General features: G+C 39.6%; 1 protein-coding gene across 21 annotated transcripts in view; it reads left to right on the forward strand.

The window, feature by feature from the left end:
• The window catches only part of LOC103723714 (uncharacterized), a 58,098-nt gene extending 39,159 nt beyond the window's left edge, over window positions 1–18,939 (forward strand). For 8 of the 21 annotated variants that reach the window (XM_089926846.1, XM_089926842.1, XM_089926864.1 and 5 more), the window contains 7 exons: window positions 3,185–3,289; window positions 5,448–5,540; window positions 5,632–5,775; window positions 16,025–16,180; window positions 17,434–17,485; window positions 17,569–17,620; window positions 18,354–18,939. In XM_089926846.1, coding sequence (XP_089782972.1) covers window positions 3,185–3,289; window positions 5,448–5,540; window positions 5,632–5,775; window positions 16,025–16,180; window positions 17,434–17,485; window positions 17,569–17,606 — 588 coding nt within the window. In that variant the 3' untranslated portion in view covers window positions 17,607–17,620; window positions 18,354–18,939. The remainder of the gene's footprint in view (window positions 1–3,184; window positions 3,290–5,447; window positions 5,541–5,631; window positions 5,776–16,024; window positions 16,181–17,433; window positions 17,486–17,568; window positions 17,621–18,353) is intronic. The other 13 variants (XM_089926854.1, XM_089926867.1, XM_089926855.1 and 10 more) reach the window with 6 other exon arrangements.
• Window positions 18,940–19,177: the final 238 nt, after the last annotated feature.

Consider the following 19,177-nt stretch of genomic DNA (forward strand, 5'->3'; position numbering starts at 1 on the left):
AAGAAATCTACATGGAAATTCCTCCTGGCTTTGGTTCAGATCTAGAAGGAAAGGTGTGCAGACTAAAGAAGGCTCTATATGGTCTAAAACAGTCACCTCGGGCTTGGTTTGGGCGATTCGCTAAAGTTATGACAGCAATGGGATATAAACAAAGCCAAGGAGACCATACTCTGTTTGTTAAGCACTCGGTGTCGGGGGGGGGGGGGGGGGGGTAACTGCCTTGTTGGTATATGTGGATGATATTGTAGTCACTGGAAATGATATGGAAGGAAGATAAGCCTTAAGGAGGTGTTTGATTAAAGAGTTTGAAATAAAAGAACTTGGTAGGCTGAAATACTTTCTTGGTATTGAAGTTGCTCACTCACGGCATGGAATCTTTATTTCACAACAAAAATATGTGATGGATTTGCTGAAGGAAACGGGAAAGTTGGGGTGCAAATCTGTTGAGACTCCTATAGAATTCAATCATAAACTCGGAGAAGCTCCTGAGGATGCCACAGTTGAGAAAAGTGCTTATCAAAGACTGGTAGGAAGACTAATCTACTTGTCACATACCAGACCTGACATTGCCTATGCAGTTAGTGTTGTAAGTCAATTTATGCACAACCCCAAGGAGGTGCATCTTCAAGCCGTAAACAGGATCTTGCAGTACCTCAAGGCAGCTCCAGGAAAAGGAATTCTGTTCAAGAAAGGAGAAAAATTGACTCTTGAAGCCTACACAGATGCTGACTATGCAGGGTCCCCAGTTGACCGAAGATCAACATCAGGTTATTGCACCTTTCTTGGTGGCAACCTTGTAACCTGGAGAAGTAAGAAACAGAGTGTTGTAGCAAGGTCTAGTGCAGGGGCAGAATTTAGAGCAATGGCTCTAGGGATTTGCGAACTATTGTGGCTCAAGATCATTCTAGAAGATTTAAAGATAGAATGGGAGACACCAATGAGACTCTACTGCGACAACAAGTCAGCCATCAACATAGCACATAATCCTGTAAAACATGTCCGCACCAAACATGTGGAAGTTGACAGACACTTCATAAAGGAAAAGCTAGACAGTGGTTTGATTTGTACTCCTTTCGTTTCTACTGAAGGACAACTTGCGGATGTGCTGACCAAGGGACTAACTGGTGTGATATTTCAAAAGATGATTAGCAAGCTTGGAATGGATAACATCCATTCACCAGCTTGAGGGGGAGTGTGGGAAAACACGATTTTTTCTTAATAAGGAAACTGTGTGTGTGTAATAATAGGAAATCAGGGAATCATTGTATTTATGGTGTAAATTGTTATGCTTTATTTAGGGGATTTTTGTAGTTATGACAATCCCTTGATTGTGGGGATAATCCCTTAATTGTGGGGATTTAAGTTGGGATAGTTTTCTATTTTAGTTAGTCTCCCTAAGTGTATAAATTCAAAAAACTGTGCAGCAGATTTGAATAAGAAGGAGAATAATTTTCTCTTCAATTCTTCACAGGAACCGGTACCGAACCGGTACCGGTCTTCATCGGTACATCGGTTCGGTCGGTTCCACGTACCTTGACTCCACCTTTGGCAGTTCTTCTCATACGCTGATTTTAGGTGATTCTTAAAGGAAAGATGCTATCACCAATGGTCCAAATGTCCGGGAGAGGCCCAAGTGGTGATTCAAGGATGTTGGTTATCTAGATATATAGTTGGCCTTTTTTTTGTTGATTTTAGATTTCTGTTTGGGTTCACTTTTTTGTTTAAGTCTCGAACCACCCACACCCCGAGCTCCTCACCCGGTCCACCTACTCACACCCCAAAGAAAAAAAATCATTTGAGCTTTGGATGATAAAAGATTAGATGGTTAGAGACTTAGAGTTGTGGCTTTTTCATTCTGGAGTTGTTTCATTTAAGATTTTTGTCATGGAATGGTTACTAGCTTTACATGAGTTCTTAGAAATCGTTGTTTGCTTAGTTCATTTCTTGTGGTCCTCGTCCATTTCGTAAGAAAAAGATAACAAGATAATCTCTTGCCAAATACGAGGGCTATCAATTATCTTCACACAATTGTTATTTCTTCATTGGAAAAGGTAAGTTTTTCTACATCTCTTTTTAAACAGAAAAAGAAAAATAATCAAGAAAGATGATTCTTTTTGTTAAATAGTGTTTTTCCATACGCATATGTATGTATACATTTCTATATGCATTATGTAGATCTTGCACATTGGTAGAGAGAGAGAGAGAGAGAGCGAGCGAGAGATCTTGCTTATTTAGAAGTCTTGAGTGTTGTAAATATCATTTTCATTAACAGAAGAGCCAGCACCACTGATGTTTATCTTGCATCCTATTTTTAAGCATGTTGATCTTATCTTTCTCATTATATCCCTGTGAAATGATTGTAGGGTACTCCGGCAACAAATTTGTTCACTCTGTTTTCTCCCTCAGATGAGTTTTATTTGATGTTTTTGTATGGCCTTCTTTTGAGAAAACTTTATGCACTTTTCTGCATGGTGATCAGAGCTTGCTCATTGCTTCCAACTTGTGGTACAATAATTTTGGTAAAAGGCTAGCAAATGCATGTGATTATAGAATGCCCCCATCCTCCCCTCCCTCCCAAAAAAGAAAAAAAAAACATGTGCACATACATGGGTTTGTGAATGCTTGCACAACACCTTTTCAGAACTACTTAAAGTACTTCATTTTGGATGGCTAAGTGTCTTAAGACATATAAACTGAAATATGGATTGAGTGGCCAGCACATCTCTTAATCATCTAGGTCCATATCTAGAAGTTTCTCTTAATTATAGCGAAATGTTGGGTAGTACTTGACAATTTGTTTCTGTGCAATATGGCTATGAGGTCATTGTGGGGATCCAAGTTAGATTTGAAATTCGTATGTAATGAAATGATGATAATTATAAAAGATGCTTATGATGTTTATATTGTTGATGGATGAACGCATTCATTGCTTATCTGATCTGAATTGTCATTTACCTCTGAAATACAAGGAACTAAAATAATCTGATGTATTTTTAATAGCCTAGCAGAACTTGCCTGTAACATTTTTTCTTTGCCGTAGCATCTATGAAGCCAACTATGTGATGGATTTTTTTCTGCTTCTTGAACAACATATTTCAAGAGGAGCCTTTCTATGTTTTTATCTATGCCATGGTGTTTTCTCATACTTTCACAGTTGGCTCAATCTATATGCTTTGTCCAACAGGATGCAACTGGATCTACATCCACCTCAACTGAACAGGACCAACAGGCAAATAAACATTTAAAACTAGGGCACTCTGTCAAGGCACAACCAATTTCACATAATTATGTGAGTTTCTCCATAGCTAATGACTAAAGCATGTAATTCTGCTGCTCTTTCTGTGGTTGGGAAACGCTTTCTTCTATACCACCCACAGTCAGTCTTCCATCATGTATGGAGATGTTTCCTAGTGCTTACGTGCTTTGCAAACTTGTTCATTTTATGTAGTAGGATTGTTGGCTGGATTTGCTTCAACAAATTTGTTTCTGAATTCAAGTTTTATGCAAACTGCGTTTGATGATATAAGTTGATGGATTGTTTGAATATAGACACTTTTAGGTCTTTTCTTTTCTTTTCTCTTCTTTTTAAAATAGATTTAGGCCTCAAGTTGTTATTATATTCTTAGTTTCTCTAGTAGCCTAGGTTGACTTATAATTTTATCCTATGCCAATCCCAGGCAGAATGCATATCTTGTTCATGTTTCGTGTGATTATTTAAGGATTTATGCCCTTATACATGTTTAATCCTATATTTTGAGGAGCAATTTGGCTGAATGGGGTTTGACTGGAAATGAAATATATTTCCATCTTGTCTGGAATCAGGTGGGGAATTCTTTAAAATTGCTCGATCCACGTGCCTCCTCTCAAAGCAGTCAAACCAATTAAATTGGCCATGATTTTGATGAAAATAGTAGGTGTTTTTTGAGCCATGGAAATGCTAATATGCACTAAGAAATTAACAAAGCGGTCTTATGAGATCTTGAGTTCAAGTCTTTGTCACATTAATATACTGATATAACCATGATGCACCTAAAGTGTCTTTGTATGAGCACTTTCGTTCAAGTATTCAGCAAAAGAACACATTGGCCTAATCATTACTTTGTATTATTGTTCAATAAAATTTTGCATCAGCACAAATATACCATCGCATCATCTGGTTCAGAGAAAATCCAAGATGGGTTTATTTGTTGGGGCGGTCCTGGACAACTTTTCATTCAAATTCCTCTCTAATTGTGACAGCATGGTTTGGGCCCCCAGGCAACCTACAAAGAACAACTTTCAAGCCTAGAAAACAGCAGTCATATGGAACGCACATGTATAAGCTTCGAAATTGTATCCAGTGTTTATCTTTACTATCCTTTTCTTTCCTTTTTCTTTTTCTTTTTCTAAAAATTTCTCATGATTATCGACATTTCGTTTCCTTCATACTTCTAATTGTCTTTGGCAAGCTCATCTTAAAGAGCATAAGCATGTTTTGTTAGTCGTGTGTTTTTCTCCTATTACGTGATTAAAATTAGGGGGGGCAATCGGGTCGCGTCGGGTCGGGTCAAAACTTCGTCCATCCAAATCTGACCTATTTATTAAACATGTCAAAAATTCAAATCTGAAATCGGCCTGTTTATTAAACAGGTAAGTGGGTTTAAAAAGGTCAAGTCAGGTTAAATAGGTTAAATAGATTAGATGGGTTTTTTAACGAGTTAAATGGATTTAAACATGTTAAATGGAATTAAACGGATTAAACAGGTTAAGCGGGTTGGGTTTAACAAGATAGAAATGTATTAAGTAGGTTTTAAACAAGCTAAACAGGTGTTAAATGGGTTATATGACCCAACCCGACCCGAATATTAAACGGGTCAAATGTCTGAAACCCGATCCCGACCTGAATGTTAAATAGGTTAAACGAGTCGACCTGTTTACGATCTAAACACATTTAGCCCAAACACAAACCTACTTATGGTAGGTCGAACATTGGCTGGGTTGACAGGTCAGTCACATTTTGCCAGCCCTAATTAAAATAAGATATATCTTTGCATAAATTATAACCATTAATGGATACCTCCATCATTATATCTTTCATTAATCTATAGCTGCCATTTTTTTTACATTGTTTCTTGGAATTTGGACAATTGCATCTCAAACTTTATGGTCTGAAAGACATGAATCAGAAGAACCTCTTGATTCTCTAATATTTATATTGATCTTGTGGCTCAAATAATTCGAAAATCTTTCATTACATTATTAACTAATACATGATTATGCATGAAATCAATTGTATTTATAATTTTATATAGTACATGATTCTAGCTCACCCTGCTCCTGAACAATAATATATGCTCTCTAGTCTCTACGTTATTGGTTATATTTTCCTGGCCTTCCATTCTCCGTATTATTTTTTATTTTTCTCATTAAGTATCCAGCAGGAGATAAAATTGGTCTAATACATCCAGATGTCTTGTGTTCTGGAGTTTGATGGTGCTTCAAAAGGAAATCCCGGAAAAGCTGGTGCTGGAGCAATTCTTCGAACTGAAGATGGAACTGTGGTAGAGATGCACAGAACTCTTGCCTATGCGTGTTTCTATGTTAGATGAGTTACTGTTTCCTTGACAAGCTTGATTCCTTGTTTGAATGAAGATTTCTCGGCTCCGTGAAGGTTTGGGTGTCGTGACCAATAATGTTGCAGAATATCGAGCATTGATATTAGGAATGAAATATGCTCTTAAGAAAGGATTTAAGCAAATTCGTGTGCAAGGTGACTCTAATCTTGTCTGTATGCAGGTATGTGGTTTGATTCATGTTGTTAGGTTACTACCTACTTTTATTACAGTTTTTCATATTTCACTTTTTCATGAAGGCGGCATATTAACGCTAATAAGCTAGGGTTTCAGAACTTCAGTGCTATTGGCAAAGCACTTGCTGTTCTCATATTTTTTGTATACCTTGGTTGGCAAAGCTGGCAAAAAACTTGCTTTTTTCTACTCTCTTAAGTACAACAAGGACTTTGTCTCATGTTCAGTTCACTTTGTGATTTGGTAATTCCACCCCTTGGCTTCTCTAAGCAATCTTCTTTGTTGCGGGAGCGATTGTTCAAATGCTTTAGTCTATTTTGTATGACTCAAGTATGATGCTTGTTGCACATATGGTGACTCCACTACAATTGTTTAGACTATGGTTGTCAAGACAAGTTTTAAACGCTATCTGGTTCTCAAACATGAATAGCCTTATATTTTTAATGAGCTGTCGAATGGTTAAGCAATTGGAAAAATCATTTTTGTTTGGCTACTTTATAGAAGAAATAGTTATGAGAAATAGCTATAAGATACAATTACTTGACTAACTAGATGCTAACTGGAATCATTATGGGCAATAATATTTATAAAATATTATAGATAAAGGGATACTAAAAGAGAGAGAAAGAGGAGGAGGAGTGCAATCTTCAATTGGGTAATTGGAAGGAAGGAAGGCTTTGGTTTTTATTTCATCTTACATCTTAGGTGCAACACATTTTATGTTTTGCAATTCATTTAAAGGAGGCAGCATTGTAAGAAATACAAATTGTTGCATCATCATAGATATTAGATAGATGGCATATTCCAACAATTGCATCAATTATTCTGTGTGTGGGTGCATGCATGCACATTTTTGTGTGATATTGCAGACCAGAATTTCATATTTTACATGAATGCTTAAATAATTAAGCGAATTAAATAACTTCTGACATATATAAATAGACATTTAGATAGCTATGTTGAGAGACCAAAATTTATAAAGGGCATGATTTGAGTTATTCAACATGACAACCATCGGAGTACCAATTTTTGATTTTTGCTTGATACCATATTTGTTAAATTGTTGAACCTGTTCTTCAGCAGTCAGAGATTCTACTATAGCTGTGGCTCTGCAAAGCTACCTTAACATCAATCATTTAAAAAGATTTGCTTCCTTGCACCACTAACCAAGATCTGTCCACTTTGATGACAGTAGCTAGTCTTGCCGGTTCACTCCTCTAGGAAGCTTCCTCAATAATAACTTGACAAGGATATTCATTATGTTGGTATTAGAGAGAACATCTCATTGCTCATATATTATCTATTTTTAATCTCAATAATTTTGGTATTAAAAAATCATTCTTCTTGATAAGCAACACCTTTTCCTTTCTTCTTAATTTGGATCTTGCCTTAGGAATGTCTTTTCATGCTAATTGGCATCTTTACGCCTTTAGGTCTACTGCCTTGGCCTCAAAAATGATCTGCAAGCCCTAGCCTACATACATATGATTCTCCTTATCGACCAAAGTGAGATCCATCAACATTTGAGAGCTTTTATAATTGGCGCTCAAGCTGAGGTTAACCCTTATATTTTTGATCTCACTTTCTCAAGAAAGGCTTTGTTGTGCATTACAAGGCCCCATTTTAACAATTCTTTTCGAATATAGATGTGCCCCTCTTCCATTCATTTTTGGCATAAAAACAATTATTATCATGATTTCTCTACCTTGGGTTTTATATCCTTAGTAATTTCTTGTTGAGTGAGCAATTTGCTACTCTAGCTAATTCCAATGGCCGTTCTTTCCATCTACTTGCGTCATCCTTCCTTAACCTTTTAACCTTTTTTCCCTCTCCAAAGACTTGCTTTTCCCACTGCCACTATTGCACTTACAAAGCTTCCTCCACTTTTGGTTAGGGGTGACAGGGTTCGGGTTGGTTTGAGAAATAGGTATCACGAAAACTTATCAATCAAAACCTGACTCGTTTATTAAATGAGTTAGAAATCCAAAATCGAACCCAACCTATTTGTTGAATAGGTAACCTGAGCCAACCCATGTGTCTCATTCAAAAAATAGGTTGGAATGAGTCAAGCAGGTTAAACGGGTTGGATTGCAACTATTTACCTGACTCGATTATTAAATGGTTAGACAAGTCAAGACTCTAAACCTGAACCTAATCAATTTAATAAATAGGTTAAGTCGGGTCTACTGCTTACGACTTGACCTGTTTATGCCTGGTCCGAACCCTCTTGTATCGTGCTTGTTGTAGGTCGGGTCATAAATTGGCACTCTATGTCCCACTTATATTTTGCTTCTAGAGTGAACCCTTGTCTGGTTTATAGCATTGAGCCTATACACTTCATATGAAACATTTCTCATTGGAGTTTCGTCTCTACCTTGAAGTCCATTGATACATCTTGCTGCTAGCTCTCTAGCTTATCCTTGATGACGATCCTACTCTCCACATAATCATCTAGACCATTATGGTTTTCAATTACTCATAGTTTAAATATTATTGGTTTACTTTATTAGTCTTTTTTTTTCCTTTTGGTAAAAGCTTTATCCTTGAGAATTGTTACAATAGATTGGTTAAGCAACCTAAGGGACATTTTGGATAGGGTTTTTTTACATAATACCCTCCTAAATATTGAAATTTGCGTGAATATCCTCCTAAAATTGATATTTACATGTATATCCTTATAAAATACTTGTTTGGTGTGTATACCCTTTATTTTTTTTTTCTTGCATATGTACCCACACCATCTAACGCCATCAAAAAATTAGCGGTTTAAAATTAAAAATGACTGAAATATCCTTAATAGGTAGATATGCAAAAAAATATTTATAAGGGTATATATGCAAATAATACTTTGCGAGGGTATTCATGCAATTTCACATATTTAGGAGGATTTACATGCAAAAAATTTTAATTTTAATTTTTTCTATTTCAAACCTGTTTTAACAATTGGATTTGTTTAGGGAGGCCTTTTACCACATGGCCGTGGAGGTTGTTAATAAGTATGAACGGTTCAAAGTCCTTTAATGATTTTGCTTGGAGATGATTGATGTTGTTCTTCCATCCATAAGCATAGCAGTAGCAAAGAAGCTTGATCATTGTAATCTATCATGTGCCCTAATCTTTTTCTATATTCTAATATATGCCCTCATATATGCATCTATAACAATAAATATTATAAGCTATGTTTCAATAAAATAAAATATAGAGTTTGTTATAAATGAAGAAGAATAAAATAGAATAATTTCATAATTAGTGAAAGAACTTTTATAACTCTTTTTGTTATCTAATTGTCGAATCAATCTTTTTTTTTAAGTAATATTTGTATGAAAAACATTGAGAAGTAGGCACTAGACAAATCCGAGTGTTAAAACAGGTTGAAATAGAAAAAGATAAAATTAAAATTTTTTGCATGTAAACTCTCCTAAATATGTGAAATTACATGAATACTTTCATTAAGTATTATTTGCATATATAGTATATACGCTTATAAACGTTTTTTTTTTGCATATCTATTCATTAAGGAGATTTCAGTCATTTTTAATTTTAAACCGCTAATTTTTTGACGGCGTTAGATGGTGTCGGCACACTTGCAAGAACAAAGAAAAATAAGGGTATACATGCAAATATCAATTTTAGGAGGGTATTCATGCAAATTTCAATATTTAGGAGGATATTCATGCAAAAAACCCTTTTGGATAATCTGAAGAATTTCTTTGCCAGCTTCAAATCCAATAGGATGTTGATTTGAATGATGTAGGAGGAAAATCTAAGATTTTATTTTTTTTCCTTATTTAACATATGGATGTTTAGAACAGGTAGGATTTTTGTTGTAGTGAAGAAATAAGTAGAGCAAGGGCTTGGGCTGGCTTGCCTTAGGCTTAGGCTTAGCCAATTTGATTCAATGCCAACCCAAGTCTGCTTACAAAAAAAGCAACAAGCCCAACCCCTTTGGTGTTTATAGAGGACTCTCTACTGAGACCGTGGTTGATGAAGTGGGGTGGCACCACCACTCTCATGGATGACCTGCACGTATCTTGAGAAGATTGATAAAGAGCCTCCCATGGTGGGTGTCACCTCGGTGACCATTGTTCACCATGATCTCTGAGAATGGCGCATGACGATGACAAGCATTGGTGAAGAGCCTCCAATGGGTTGACATCAATGTAGTAGCTGTTGCCTACCACAATCTCTAAGAATGATGCCCCTATGGCAAGAAGGGTGGAAGAAGACCCTCCTAGGGGTTGGTGTCACCATGTCAGTTGTTGATTATCAAGATCTTTTAGAACCTTGATGGTGATGACAATGACAATGGCCACAAGGGGCGGGGTTTAGGGTGGTAGGTTGCAAGTCATGAGGGCCATATTGACAGGGAGGGTTCTCCCTTGCATTGATCACTCTCTTATTAGTGTATTAGCAGTGCCTACCCCATGTAGTGGCACTGAATGACATGAGGAGTAATTGGTAGGCTATAAATAGGGGTGCAAATGGGTCGGGTCGGGTCGGATCAAGTCATGAGTGGCCCCGACCCAACCTGGTTTCTTGTTCAGTTTCTATTGTTGGACCCAGATCCAATCTAATAGAAGATTGGGTCGGGTAGTGTCCATTAAAATTTCTAACCCAACGGGTCCTTCGGGTCGGGTCGGGTCGGGTCCATGTACAAGCCGATCCCAACCCAAAAAATTTGGGTCCGGCTCAGGTCTGGTTCGGGTCTTCCTCTCTTCATCCCCTATTTCACCTCTCTTTTTTCTCAAGTTACTTTTTCTCTCAAAAGGTGCCTTCAGTCTCTTAAAACCAAAAGGTACGATGGTTAGAATATTATGTCCCAGAACTTCAATGCTGAGATTTATGTTAACGTACCAAGCTCATGTTCGCCTCCTTTATAGTGCTGCAAAATACTAAAAAGTGATAGCAGGAATATAACAAAATGTTTCAACTCATTAATTTCTGTGAGAGACAGCAACAACAAGAACAACAACTACTATATAGAAATCCAAGTAGATGTGGAATTTCATGCTTGCTAGCATTAGAAAGCTCTTTTTCTATCTTGGAGGTATTAAGAAAAACTTTCAAGAAACTTTTATACATTGATTTGCTAATGATGTTCAAAGCTAGCAGGTTAATTAATAAAATGTATGCTAGTTAGCATCTTTTATAGGCGAACAAAGATAGGTGGGTTGTGATGTGTTTTTAAATTTTGAGCAACAAATTATGATTTCACAAATTTATATGTTTGGTTTTTCAATCAGATCCAAAAGTTTTCTAATATAATGAAATTAGAGATTCCTATTCTTGTAGACCTTTCTTGTGTCTTATCTTCTTGTTAATTTCTATTCTTAATCTTTATCGATTTGACGACCAGATGCCTCATGTCACGGGTTTAGAGTGATGGTACAACACTAGTGATACCAGTACTTGTGCGTTGGTACCACCAAGGCATTTCAAGTACCAGTTCCCTGCTACCGAAGTAGACCTAAAAGCTCATAACAAAAGAATATATAGCATCCAACAATCTTAACCAACCCATCTAACTAATTCACACTTTAACTTGGGTAGTTCAAATTTGAACACATACGGTCAATCAACTTAGTGCTAACCTTCAGGGTTGAAAACCCAAAATTATCCAAAATTCAAAAGAGTCGGGTCGGATTGGGTCGGGTAAACCCAGACCTGATCTGAAAAATGGAATGAGTCCAATTTTAGAACCCGACCCGGCACCACCGGTCCTCTAGAATGGGTCGGGTCGGGTTTAAGCGGGTCGGGTCGAGTCAGGTTTAAGCGGGTCGGGTCGGGTCGGGTCATAGGTCAACCCGACCCATTTGCAGCCTTAGCTATAAATGTGTCAGGCTCGGGTCAGATCTATGTTGTACGTGCATAGAAACTCAATAAGGCTTTAAGTTTCGATTCAGGTTCGGATCTATTAAAATGCGTAAGCTCCAAACTTGCATCTATATTTCTATATTTATATATAATATAGCCATGTCTTGTAGCCAATCCTCCTTATATTTCTATATTTATATATAATATGTGATGGGAGGCAAAATGGATCATCCTATTTTCGGCATGAAGTCACCCAATTCTGGCCAAGCCGAGCTCAGAAGGCCGAGCCGACCTCAGAAGGCCGACCTCATAAGGCCGACCCCAGAAGACCGAGCCAACCTCATAAGGCCGATCCCAGAAGACCGAGCCGACCTCATAAGGCTGACCTCAGAAGACCAAGTCGACTTCGTAAGGCTGACCTCAGAAGGCCGAGCCAACCTCAAAAGGCCGAGCCGTCCCCAGAAGGCCGACCTCAGAAGGCCGATCTCGTCGTCCATATGCTGCGGCCATGCCCTACAGCAGCCTCACCGCACCATGCTTGCTTGCTGGCCATGCCACGACATATCAATCAGGAACCATGCCTTGCTGCCCCAGCCATGCCCTGCCACATCTACCAATGTCTTACCATTCATAAGAACGGTCTACGACGTGCGTCTCAAGGAAGCTCTAGCTGCGTGCCATCTAGCTTAAAGCCATCTCCTTCCATGATAAGGACGGGTCATACCTTCGCCACCTGGGCACCTCTACGGAAACTATAAATAACCCCATCAGGTAACGCCTAAAGGACTTTTGGACCAACGGAGATTCACTCTAACTTCATCATCGGAGGGCCCTCACTGGAACCTCACCAGTGAGGCTTTGTGCAGGTCCGCCAGTGCGCAGAAAACGGCTTCTTTCTCCGCTCTAGCCAGCAGCTCCCATAACTCTCCCTGCGTGGTCACCCTCGGGCCAAATTTGAACCACAATATTTGGTGCTAGAGGAAGGGCCTGAGTCGTGATCATGAGGTTAAGGGGTCACGGAGCTTCAAATGCATCGAGGAGCCGGGCACCAACATCTGACAACTCGCTCCAAAGTCCACGCCCTGCAGAACCGGCGGACTGAATTTCTCAGGTCCAGCCGGAGTAGTTCAACCTACTTGTCCAACAAGTCCAAGCGCTCACTGCGGCCGTTCAAAGCCTGCAGCAAGTAGGAGACCAGCCTGTACTCCCTCCTCATGAGCATGAGTCCTTAGGACACTGCTTGCGATGCCATTTTCCTGTAGAGCGTCGCCACCATCGAAGCTCCCACCGAGCTTGGTCCCCAAGCCAGGAGGGCCCTTTTGGTAGCGAGACTAGATCCCGCACTGAAGGAACAAAATCGTGCGGGGGCGTAGTACCTATGCGGATCCCCCAGAACGGACAATACCTCACGACGGGAGGCCGACCTTCGTTTTTCGTGAACTCAACAGTTGGTGCTTTTGTTGAGAGCCGACCTTAGAAGGCCGAGCTTAGAAGATCGAGCCGACATCAGAAGGCCGAGCTCAGAAGGATCAGAAGGCCTGGCGGAAGAAGATGCTCCTGGATGGCCATGAATCCTGCATGATGATGGCTCCTCGACCTCGGGGGGCAGGGCCTCATACTCTTGGATGCACAAACGACGACGCGCCCTGGCCCGAGCTCGGAGCGCTGCCGACCGTGAGCTGAAGGGGCTCCCTCGACCGCAGAACCATTTGACGCCAATTCGACTCCATTTCATGCTAATTCGACTCCATTTCGACGCCAATTCAACGCCATTTCGACGACGTTCGACGCCATTTCGACGACGTTCGACGCCATTTCGACGACGTTCGATGACAATTCGATGCTATTTCGACACCTTCTGTGACGACGCGCCTCGATCTGAGTGGGGGTGCCCTGCTGAGCAACCACGAGCCAAAGAAGGCCGCCGAAGTCGACCTCAGAGTAGAGTTGTTTAGCTCGGCTCGGAAAGCTCGGCCTAAAGCCGTTAGTTTCAACGACACGAGAGGTACGCCCTACTCGACACATATATCTTCACAAATATTTGGCTGAATTACAGGACAATCGACAACTCGGCTACTTCCTTCGCTCGAGCCAACAAACGACTCGAACTCGGAAGTCGGAGGGCAATGATGGGAGGCAAAATGGATCGTTCTATTTTCGGCATGAAGTCACCCAATTCTAGCCAAGCCGAGCTCAGAAGGCCGACCTCAGAAGGCCGACTCTAGAAGACTGAGCCAACCTCATAAGGCCGAGCCGACCTCAGAAGGCCGACCCCAGAAGATCGAGCTGACCTCAGAAGGCCGACCCTAGAAGGCCGTGCCGATCTCAGAAGGCCGACCTCAGAAAGCCGATCTTGTCGTCCACATGCTGCGGCCATGCCCTGCAGCAGCCTCACCGCACCATGCTTTGCTTGCTGGCCACGCCACGACATATCAATCAGGGACTATGCCCTACTGCCCCAGCCATGCCCTGCCACATCTACCAACACCTTATCGTTCACAAGAACGGCCTAAGCCGTGCGCCTCAAGCAAGCTCTAGTTGCGCGCCATCTGGCTAAAAGCCATCTCCTATGATGAGGACGGTTCATACCTTCGCTACCTGGGCACCTCTACGGAAACTATAAATAGCCCCATCAGATAACACCTGAAGGACTTTTGGACCAATGGAGATCCACTCTAACTTCATCATCGGAGGGCTCTCACCAAAACCCCACCAGTGAGGCTTTGTGCAAGTCCGCCGGTGCGCAGGAAGCGGCTTCTTCCTCCGCTCCAGCCAGCAGCTCCCTTGACTCCCCCAGCGTGGTCACCCTTGGGCCTAATTTGAACCACAACAATATGTATACGTTATGTGTATATCTTTTCAGTTATTGATTTTTCAAATTTGAATTTAGCTATGTCCAAGTTTATCTAGTAAGAAATCAGATCCTATATATGGAATCTTACTTTAATCCAATAATATTAGAAACTTAAATTGGATCCATACTCAACTATTATAATATAACTGGGTTGAGCTATCGGGTTTTCAGGTACCATTTACACCCATTCTGATTGGGAGAGGCATGGTGGAGAGCAATCAAGATAGAGAGAGGACGAAATTATTGCGGAGGCAGCTTGGGCCATGGGCTAGGTTTGAGCTTGTCCAAATGAAGCCCAGAGCCTTTCTGGGCATAACCCTAAGTTGGCCTAGGATCAGACCTAAGTAGAGCAAAGAATGAACCAGGCAAGGTGTTGCTGGTAACTCCATTGCCACCAACGGGAATATGTTGATGAGAGAGATACTGGTGCTGTGGATGTCCATGGGCATTCAAGGTGTAAAAAGTGAGGGGTGCTGGGCTAGGAAAATTGAGGGGTCAAGGGGCAGCTAATAGTCATGTAAGGGTTTAGGTTGAAAATAAGGTTTGTTGTACTAATCGGTACCATATCATACCAAGCGTACCGTATCGGTATTGAATCAATATGCTGTTTTGTACTGTTCCGACACTCGATATGCTTTGTTGTCATGTACCGTACTGTGTACGGATACGATAATATGATGGTACTAGTATGGGATCTGATATGATACGATGAACCTTGGGTGGGAATGATGGAGGTGGAAAGTGAGGAAGGAGGTGAGTGGAAGAAAGAGGGCACTAGTGGTGCAAGTTGGCAGGTGGCGGCAGTTTTGGAGGTTTTGCATATCGAGGAGGGGAGGGTTAGGATTTCATTGGTGAGTAGGGGAGCAAAGGGGATTGGGATGGACTCATTGCTTTTGGAGTGAACACCTTCTCAAAGATGATTAGAGAGGCTTGAACGAAATGCATCATCTCCTTTAGGGTGAAATGTTCTTTCGAAAACTTTTTTTCTTAAAAAATGTTTCCATGGGATTTTAGTTTTTGGTATGATATTTAACATTGTGCCAAACCAAAGAGCAGCTGAGAAATCCAATTGGATCACAAAATCTAGCAGGATTTCATCCTATCTGGTCCAGTACAAATAAGTCCTGTGTCCTGTATTATCACGTGTATTATGGTTGCAATTTGGAAAAGAGAATTCGGCCTTTAGCAAAGATGATCACTATGTTCGCTTGCTGTGGTTAATGATATTTATGAATGTTGCTTTATTGGATGTGTGGAATATTTTTTTCTCCTACAATAAGCTTTTTGAGGAGAGACATTTGTATCCTGTTTTGAGCCTCTGATATCCTCCCCTTGGTATCCATCAATGCAATAATTCTTATACAAAACTAACTTGTAGTATGTGCCCTTTCAATTTTTTCAGTCCAGTTCAAGAAATACAGTTGTCATACATTTGTCATCTAGCCTGCCTTCTGCAAAACAACCGTCTTCTGAATTTTGAGACTTTTATCAATACAACTTTGTTTACCATCTAATGTTGTATTGCCTCATCTCCTGTGATGCAGTGACATTGTGTACTTCCTGAAAACAGGTACAGGATCTTTGGCAAACTAAGAACCAAAATATGGCTAACTTGTGTAAAGAGGCAAAAGGCCTGAAGGACATGTTTCTATCATTCAAGATCAGCCATGTTAGAAGGGTAAAAAGAATTCCGTCTCATTCAAGCAGTTTGGTATATTGTGTTCAAGTATGAGCAAAATCCTTCTTGTTTGGTACAAGGCAAATGCTTCCTTTTTCATCCCTTCATGTTACTGTACAAACTGCCATGGCACAGTAAATTGTTCAAGTGAATATGCTAAACTTTATATACTAGAATCTGGAGATTTTATATCAACAGGCTGTCTTTTCTGGAGTCTGCTCTTTGGAGCAGTTGTTGCATTCATAAATTTGAGCACGTACATGTACAGTGGAAGCCTTGCATTTTTTTTTTTTTGAATTTTTCTTTGGTAAGATACAAAGGAAATCCTTGCTTATTGTGCTGATACAAGGATATATAGCCTCAAGATGACTCTCTCTCTCTCTCTCTCTTGGATTTTTTTTTTTTTTTTTGGGGTGGCTTGCACGGGGTGAGGGCACGTAGAACCCCCTAGATTTTTGTTTATTTTTATGAGTCCCTTTCTTTTTGCTATTTGTAGCTGACACCTTCATTGCCACAACAATTCCCAAATGACTTCCCAATTAACTGTTTTTTTAGTACACAAGGAATATTAATAGCATATTGCTACAAATATATGATGCAGCTGTCATTTTGTTTCTTTAAACTCAGAAATGCCTTTACTTTTTAAAGTAAATGTTTATAAAATTGAACTACATATGCAAAAGAAAACCAAAATTTAATTACCATGTATTAGTAATCCACTCTGTACTGTACCAGTATCTACATAACAAGAGGATGCTAGGTCCAAAGACTCTAAACAAAAGATGTTCTCGTCATCCAATCTAGCTCTATAATTTGTCAGTGTATTCAAGGGGTAAAAGAGCAATTGCATTGTAAAATTGCAGCATTATGCTACTACTTGTTAGTGTTTGTAGTATTCCAAGAATTTTTCTTGTTTGCTGAGACTGCTGAATGGTAGAGGTATGTGGAATTTTTTGTGGTAATAGAGGCATTTGGCAGCAATTAGGATAAGGAAAGGGAGTTATATGCAATAAATAATGCATAAGAGGCTCCATGCAAAAAAAAAAACCTTTTTTCAAAGAAAAAAAACTTGTTATGGTTGCTTTTAGTAGCACGAATAATGTCAGAATTGACATATTGGTGGTAGTTCCCATGGTCTGAAGTTTTTAGTTTCTTGAGAAAACATAGTTTCATTTTTCCTTTTGGTAACTAGAGACTTTTTTATAAAAAAAACAGTTAACCATTTCATTATTGACATGCTTGTGCCTGTCATTTTATGCCTCTTGTACTGACATAGGCTTTTCTGTCTGTCACTGTTGAAGGAGTTCAATTCTGATGCCGATGCTCAAGCAAATTTAGCTGTTGATCTTCCAGGTAAGAAACCTGAGTCTATCAATTGTTTGAACCTTTGTCATTTATGTGCAACTGCATTACAATGTTGTCTGATTTTTCTGCAGTTGGCAAGGTTTGTGACGAGCCTGGCGAACTTTGTTAATTCTGATCTTCAAGGTAGTTCTCTCTCTCTCTCTCTCTCTCTCTCTTGATGACTACAATGATGCTGAAACCTGAGAATCTTCCAACATCCCAATAAGCTCAAAAGCTTAAGCTGTTGGTCAAAGGACCAGCCTAAGTTAATAAACCCATGCGGCATTATTTTTATTAGTCGATGTGGAATTGTGACAATTTATCGCATCCAACCTCATGATCCCCTCGTGAGGTTGGCTCCTACTCAGAGGGGACGAGGGATCCATGGCTTGGGTTCTCCTTGATCCTGGTATCCCATAGTGAGGGGCCTATATGACTAATAAGTGTCGTGATGCACAAGCATGACTTTGATACCACTTGTTATGGACTTGGCTCAAAAGCTTAAGCATTTGGTTGGAGGACCAGCCCAGGCTAATAAATGCATATGGTACCCTTTTTATTAGTTGATGTGAGATTATGACAATAGTGAGTTGGGGAATGAGCACAATGACTTGAGCGATATAGCACATGTACGTTATTTATTTATTACAGTTTTTATAATGCTAGGTTACCACTTTGGAATAACATGATTTCTTTGTAGCTAATTGCAGTTCCCATGTCTTGGACCAAAAAAAACTGGTATAACTACAACATAATGACTATTGTTAGGAGACATATCCTGCATTTTTTTGCCGGTATTTTGCAATGTAGTATTATGTGGTTTAGAAAAAACTTGAGTTGAATGTGTTGACATTGCCATTTCTTTAATTCTTAACAGTATCTGGTGGCCTCTAGGTGTTCATGTGTGCATGGAGGATTCAAAAAAAAAAAAAGAACTATAGAAATGCATTTTGCTGAAGATGGCTTGGGAGGAGCTGCAAAGCGCCCCTAAACTTTCCTCTTATATATTATATGAAGTGCTCTCCTCTGCTTCTTGAATGATTATGGATGTACTTATGGGACGTTGTTAGCACGGGGCATAGTTTTTCTGATGGTGATGCCATATGGACTAGCAGCTACGGTTGCATGCAGCTCCGTGAGCATTTTCTTTTGGAATTGGGAGCTTCACAACCGAAGTAGCACTGGTTGGCACGTCTCCCGTCAAGTTACTACCATTCCATTAGACAGCAATTGTATGCAGTATGTCTGATTGTTGACTGCATGACTCCCAACACTTTGTAATTTCTCTTAAGGTGGATGGTTGACACCAGGCTTTGAGCAAAATCTAATGGTCTTCTGTTTAAAGTTATTTTTGCCTTTGTTTAAATTATTACTGGTGTAGTCCGGCATATGACAAGGACGAATGCTGGGTAGATAATTAGCTTCAAATTAATTTAAATATAATCTCTAAAATTATATAAGAATTCTTTTTTTCTTTTTCTTTTCACTCTGCATTCCATGTTTTAAGTAGATCAAATACAATGACCTAAATTAATATGATGATTTGAGCCCTGCCTTGGTGTGCATTTTAAAAGCAATTCATAATCCAAAACGCATCAAAGTCAGCATTGAAACAAGTATTGGGAAGATATAAAAAAAAAGCATATATATTTTTGTAGAATTCCAAATTTGCATGATAATACATGGCTGCGCCTTTTAGGT

Source organism: Phoenix dactylifera, chromosome 1 (genome assembly GCF_051530095.1).
Source record: "Phoenix dactylifera cultivar Ajwa chromosome 1, Ajwa_hap1_PhDact_Kaust_v1.1, whole genome shotgun sequence".
Taxonomy (NCBI): Eukaryota; Viridiplantae; Streptophyta; class Magnoliopsida; order Arecales; family Arecaceae; genus Phoenix; species Phoenix dactylifera.